Below are 7,166 nucleotides of genomic sequence, written 5' to 3' on the forward strand. Positions count from 1 at the left end.
CCACGAATTATCCTTCTTTCGCTTCACAATTTGTTTTCATTTGTGTTACACAATATTAAAGTTAAATACACTGAAATCTGTAGCTGCAATCTAAAAAAATAGCTAAGGTTCATAGCAAGTAGGGAAGTAATGTGAATCTTAATTAAGGTTTTTTTTTTTTTTTACTCTGTGGTTGAAATAAAGTTAGGTTCGTTGTAATTGTTGAGCAGAGCGGTTGTAATATGGTAAGTTCATTCAACCAGAAAAACAGCCAGAAACAGCAGGAGGAAGAGAAAAATAAAGATAAAAATTTTCCAACCAAAATGGTGACTGGCCAGTTCGGCAGATGCATTCCTCCAGCCAGAAAGCCCAATGATGTAGAGTGCCAAAGGGTTCTGCACATGTCACAAAGCTCTTCCTCTATCATTACCTCTGAATGCAGACAGATGGCTAATTGCTCCACTGTGAAACTAAATACGGGCTTGCCTAAGTGTACGCTCTCAGGTCCACCTTTGATGGCTGTGAACATGTATGACATTTAGAATTTACAAAAGCAAACTACCTTATTTTAATTCAGGGATTCAGTGCAAACAGTTTCCTGGAACTCAGACACATTGGAGTCCACGCTACAAGGATGATTATTTCACAACTAGCAGATAAATGCCATGTTCAGCATTAGCGCTATGAGAGTAAAAAAAAAAGAAAAAAACATGCAGACCTCTGATCATCACTTTCAGGGCTGGAACTGAAATATACTAAATTATTCTGCTTTGTGTACTGTGGGTCACAGTGGCAGATAAAAGCTTTTGTGGTGGATAATGGCCACTGAAAGCTACAGCCTGAAAACCAGACAGCAATAGAAAAAAAAAGTAGTTGTAAAATAGAGTGATAGACTTGTTGCAGTGATGTGATGTCTTATACTGATGCTGGTTTGAAATACCAGCGATACAAATGACTTAACACTTTAAACTGAGACCTTTTAGGAAGTAAATCCAGCCTCTTACCAGCTATGATGGGGGCCAAGCGGAAGATGTCTGAGAGACGGCTATTGACTGGTTCATATGGAGAGTATTCCAGTAAATCGTTACCTGCGGAAGAACACAGATTGTCAGCTTGAGTGCTTGAAATTGTGTATGTGTGTGTGGCTATTTTTTGTTAGCCTATGGGGATAATTCCCAGAGATACTACATTTTTGGGACTCATAGCTACTTGTGGTAAACATCGGCTTGTCAACTTCTCTTCCTGGGGTGGGGGTTGGAGTTAGGATTAAGGTGTGAAATGAGTTTAGGTTAGGTTTAGGGTTAGGTATGTGTTGCATGAATGTAAGGCCAGGCATACTCTGTACAAGTTCTTGCCCTTTTCAGGACGATTCTCCAGTCGTGCCAGAATCTTTTGGATTGGGCTAAGTTTCACCATTGTTGTGCATCCTGCTTCGTGTAGTATACAGGGGGGCGATTAGTCTCCCGCCTCCCGATCAGGAATCATAGGGTCGGGAGAAAATCAAACATATTTGAAATTCAGTCAGCCATCGTAAGGTGGGGGCGACAGTGGTGTTTACATGCAAACTGGAGGGTTGTCGGTTCAAGCTCTGGCTCCCACTTTCAGTGTTGTTCTGTCCTTGTGTAAGACACTTCAGCCGCATTGCCTACTGATGGTGGTCGAAGGGTCTGGTGCCACCAGTGTACGACAGCCTTGCTTCTGTCGGTGAGTCCCAGGGCAGCTGTGACTGCAATGTAGCTTACCCCCATCAGTGTGTGCATGAATGATTGAATGTAGTGTAAAGCACTTTGGTCAAGTCCTCTGACTTGAAAAATCGCTATATAAGTACAGGCCATTAAATTTTTTAAGGTGTTCGTGGGCAAATCACGCAGTTGAAGCAGAGCTACAAGCGTCTACGAGTCGCTTTACCTAAACCTCACGCACTGGAAATGTGCAAACATGCAAAGATTGACGAATCCGCCCAGCACCAATTCTCTGCGCTGAGTCTAATGTGTGTTTTTTTGGATATACAGTGTAAGCAGTTAAATTGTATAAGAGCATCGGGCCGTATAGAGAAAGAACATGCATCATGAGCTGCAAACTTTTAAACCTTGTGGTTTCGTCGTACAGTTTGAGCTGTACATGAGTACAATGAATTAAAATATTGTACAGTGTATGCCCGGCTTACGTCAACAGAAAGTCCCCACAAGGATAGTGTGACACAACTTGCGTGTATGTTCTTGTATTTGACACATTGTGGAGCCCAATTTTCAGAAAAATAGCATCATGTGGAGACCTACTTCTCCTTGTGGGGCCCGATGCCTGCCCTATGAAGGGAATTTCAGTTCAGGGGTCATGTTTTGGAACAAGGAGTGAAGTTGAGTTTAGGTTGAGGTAAGGGTTAGGTATAAACCCCCTCATAGCTATGTTTAGGGTAAGGCTCACAGTTAGGCAGTTGAAATTGGTTATAAATGAATGGAAGTCAATGGAAAGGTCCCACAAAGATAGAGAGATGTATCTCGTGTGTGTGTCATTTCAATGACATTAACAGACTCTCCTGTTACATCCACTTTGAGGGGATGTCCTTTATTTGGGACACTAAACTACAATCGTTACAGTTTCAACCAGGTACAAATTAAGTTGTTGATGCTTCATATTCAACAAAAATGAAATAACTTTTCTTTAATCCTTAAGTATGTCAAGAAAGTATTAAACAACATAATCTTTTTTTTTAGAAGAAATCTGTGAGTATTGAGAAAGCAATTCTGCTTCCTATCAGTGTAAATTAATATTGACTGGTTTTTCTAACAGATGGACTAAAATTAATTCTTATTTACAATAAATTGCATAAAAAGTATTTTATAATGGTTAAAATAGAAAAGAGCTTTCTAAAGAGCTTCTCAATCTTATTGATACCAAAAAAAAAAATGGCATTGGTTAAAAGAAGTATCTATAGGCTTCTAAAGGCACAATTTTGAAACTATACAGAAATGGAAATATCATTGTTTTACGACAACCCAACCATCAACAGGTGCTTTCTGCTGGAAATAGATGAATAATATTTATACAAAGTGGTTCAGTACTTATTCCCTAACTTTCACCTTTGTAAACCTGAGCTTAAACAGTGAACTAATTTGGTTGATCTTATTGTATCTCTGGATTTGAGTGAAGGTTGAAATGGCCAATACTACTTTTATCTTACCTTATGATCTAATATGACATTTTTGTCAGAGTAGGTATTGGTGTTTAATCTGATAAACCATAGACCATTTTCATAAATAACAGCTGTAAATTCAAAATAGGTATATTTAAATATTTTAGATGAAGGTAAGGAAGAGTTAATTGCAGTTATTAATCCTCGGAGTGAGGATATGTTGAGCCAAGGTGACACTTAGTAATACTTGAATATTTGCCACAAGTGAAACAAAATAAGAAAATCTGATCTAAAATCAAAAGATCAGAAGATGGATACATCTTTGTGCTGCTTAAGTGATTAATTTATTACTTCAACTTTATGTCTTATGCATCATTGTATATGAAAATTTTGTATTGTTATTTTTGTCTTAAAGAAAGAAATGAAATACAACTTGATAAAGAAATATTTTGATATGGTTGGATTGTACTTTTTATACATAACAGGCAGATAGCAACACTTGTTTTGTTTTCTCTTATTCCAGCACCCGTATGCAACATAACTCCTCGATGATGTCGGATGACGGCGATATGATTGAACAGCAACATATGAAGCAGCAGTTCCTGGAAAAAATACATTTGGGATAATGATACTTTATAACTGACCATCAGCCATAACTTGACTCATAATGTTAACATAACGTTGTGAGGCCACTGGCTTTGTCATGGAAAACATAACCTCATATGATGAAGTCATCAACAAGTTCATCTTGCAGAAACTGGGTCATTTCCAGTTCATCAGTATGATCTAACAGTTGATATTCCTATGGTTTTCAGAGTAGGTAGTTGTGTTATATCTGATTAAACATGCAGACAACGGCACTCCAAGGCTCTTATTATTTTAAAACCTTCTGCCAGAATATAAAAAAAATGATTCACCTATATTTATTCACATATAAAACTTTTTTTGCTGTTTAAAAAAAGCTCTTTTGGCTTCCAGTGGTACTGTTGCAGAATTGTATGTAATTTAAATAATATTTCTCTGATCTATTTACCCTTCTTAGCCAAAATCTGATGATATATGACTGTCAGATATAGTATAAAAGCTTAACCCTTTATAGGGCAAGTTATGGTTTTTAATCACTTGCCCCTTACAAATGGAGTCCCCCGTCCCTGAGTGAGGTCTAGAACCACAAGATCTACATCCAGCCATTCAGCAAAGATATTGCTACATGTCTTTACATCTTATTTTGGTGATGAGTCTTTAAATGATATATTACCTACTAAAAATGTTAACAAGTCAAGAAAAAAGGGTTAAAAAGCTGATTGAAAAGTTAAACGTGAAGTTAAAAAGTTAATAACGATCCTATTTAGGTTTATAAACTAAAAATGTGTTTCTTTAACTCTGAGTGTTTTTTAAAAAAAATGAACTTCTTATAGAAGTACTTTTATTTTTTCTTAATATATTCGGGCAAGTTGGCATTTCATGTTATTACATTTAAATACATTTTTGCCATCAAAATATCCATATTTTCATATTCAGGGTTTTTCATTTTATGTTATATATATATATATATATATATATATATATATATATATATATATATATATATATATATATATATATATATATATATATATATATATATATATATATATATATATATATATATAACATAATATATATATATATATATATATATATATATATATATATATATATATATATATATATATATATATATATATATATATATATATATATATATGCATGCATGCATGCGCTGAGCTCTTAATCTCACCTTGTAAACTCTGATATATGCTCCAAAAGATCCTGAGACAGTTCTTCTCCTTCTTCATGCCTCTCCTGCACCTGCAGTTGTACAGGGAGCTCTGCTTCATGGCTTCTATCGCGCTACGGCATTCGCCTTGAGCCTCGGGACCGGTGACCGCGCTGAAGTTGCTCTCCCTCCCCGCCACGCACTGCCTCATCATCCGGTACTTGGTGCTGCAGGAATACTCCTTCAGACATTGCTCGCTGGCCTTTACGCAGTCCAGGCGCGCTGAACGGGGAGCTGAGCCACCGTCACCTTTCAAGGTGAACAGACAATCTGAGGGTCATAAAAACTCAGTGAGATCTTTAAATTATTCGGAAACAATTGCGCACTTTACGCACACAGACGCTGCCAAAAAAATGCGATATTACCAAAATTATGCAGTAAAGCGCTTTAAACTTTAGCCTATAATACCACAGTAAAAATGATCTCCACCCTTAAAAAACAAGTTAAATCAAAGAGCACCAGGTGACATTTTTATTTGAAAACTATCTAAACACAAAGGGAGACAAAAATGCACTTACCAAACACGGAAAAGATAAATACCAAAGTTAAAATCATTTTTGAAATTTTTTCCACCATTTATCAACTGTTGCAGGGATTAAAACAGCCTGTCAGAAGAACTTATCAGAGTGATCCGATCTCCGTCTGGAAGCAGATCAGGAAAGCTGAGGTAGTGAAACATTCTCTAGATCCGACAGTGACAATCCAAACTGTGGAATGGAAAAAATTAAATAAAAATAAACCGTCTTAAGTATCCGTAGTTTTTATCCTGAAAGACCATCAGAAAAAGTAACACAAGTCATGAATCAGTGCTGACTGACTGTTTCTCGCTGTTGAACAGTCTGCTGAGTCTGAGCAGCCGATGCGCGCTGCTTCAGTTGCGCATGAGGACCAACTTAATAAAACAGCAAAAATATTCAGTGGCAGCAAACTTCAGTCACTCAATCAGTAGAATTTTATGAATTGATTTATCCACCATTGCGTTTAGATTATATCCCACCATCTGAAAATACAATCCTTCCACACATAGCAGGTGAAAAGAAAGTAATAACCTTGTTGAATCCGGACCGTCCTCCACTCTGAGGGAAAGCTGAACTGAAGACGTCGAGATGCGCATATCATAGGCTGCGTGACGTCATGTGTCTTTTCACAAAATGACCGTCATAAATCAGGACTTCTAACCTAGAAAGTCATAGATACGTTTGCTTATTTCAGTAAACTAAAAAAGTTAAAACTTTTGACATTATATATTTTTATTTTATGGTCATTAGTTTATTCCAGTTTTGGCTTCAATTCAATTCACTTTATTTCTATAGCGCCAATTCAAAACACATGTCATCTCAAGGCACTTTAAGTTCAACTAGATCATTCAGTCAAATTGATTCAAAGTTTTCTATTTAAGGAAAACCAGTTGATTGCAGCATGCTTGTAGCGACAGTGGAGAAGAAAAACTCCCTTTTAACAGGAAGAATTCTCCAGCAGAACCAGGCTCAGTGTGAGCGGCCATCTGCCGAGGTTGACTGGGGTTCAAGGAGACAGAAGCAGACATACAAAAAGCAGCTGTAAAAGGCGACCCTGTCCAGCAAACACACAGCCAGGCAGACGAGCACCGAGCCAGCTCCCATGTCAGAGGATGAAGAGAGCACATCCACTCAGTCACGGTCAGAGAAACAGGACCACACTGGAAAACAGGCTGATCTCCAGCATCTATAAACAAGGGTGTTGATGGAAGCAGCACAGCTGATATTTCTTTCCAGGATGGCGTCACAGCCAAACAGGAACAGACGAGGCAAAGCTACTGTGAGAAAAAGCAGAGAGAGCATAACGTTAGAGATTGAACTAACAGATTGTGCAGATTGGGAGAATAGAGGTAGAATGAAGCAGAATGATGAAATAGGGGTGCCTATGTCCTCCAGAAGTCTAAGCCTATAGCAGCATAACCATAGAGATAGCTCAGGTTATCCTTAAACCTGAAGTGCTCTTTTATGAACATAAGGAACAATCAGATCTCTGATATAAGATGGAGCTTGGCCATTTAAGGCTTTATATGTGAGAAGGAGGATTTAAAATTCTATTCAAGCCCTGTTGTGTTCCCTAGTTACTTTTTGTTGCCCCCTAGCTCCTCTCTTTTCCCCTTAGCTCCCTTCTAGCTGCTTCTGTCCACACACCTGCTTCCAATTAGCTGATTACTCCATTCATTGCGCTTTCTGCTATATATACTGCTCCCCTGCAGTTACT

At 37.7% G+C, this 7,166-nt stretch overlaps 1 protein-coding gene across 1 annotated transcript in view; it reads right to left on the minus strand.

Annotated features, from left to right (window-relative positions):
* gfra1b (gdnf family receptor alpha 1b) overlaps positions 1-6,016 on the minus strand; it is a 36,700-nt gene extending 30,684 nt beyond the window's left edge. Inside the window, exons 1-4 of the mRNA XM_038280557.1 lie at positions 5,981-6,016; positions 5,450-5,638; positions 4,893-5,201; positions 984-1,067 (exon numbers count right to left, since the gene is read on the minus strand). Of these exons, the coding sequence (XP_038136485.1) occupies positions 984-1,067; positions 4,893-5,201; positions 5,450-5,507 (451 nt within the window). The 5' untranslated portion in view covers positions 5,508-5,638; positions 5,981-6,016. The remainder of the gene's footprint in view (positions 1-983; positions 1,068-4,892; positions 5,202-5,449; positions 5,639-5,980) is intronic.
* Positions 6,017-7,166: the final 1,150 nt, after the last annotated feature.

The sequence above is a fragment of the Cyprinodon tularosa genome, unplaced genomic scaffold, assembly GCF_016077235.1.
Source record: "Cyprinodon tularosa strain WSP-4 unplaced genomic scaffold, ASM1607723v1 ctg161, whole genome shotgun sequence".
Lineage (NCBI taxonomy): Eukaryota > Metazoa > Chordata > Actinopteri > Cyprinodontiformes > Cyprinodontidae > Cyprinodon > Cyprinodon tularosa.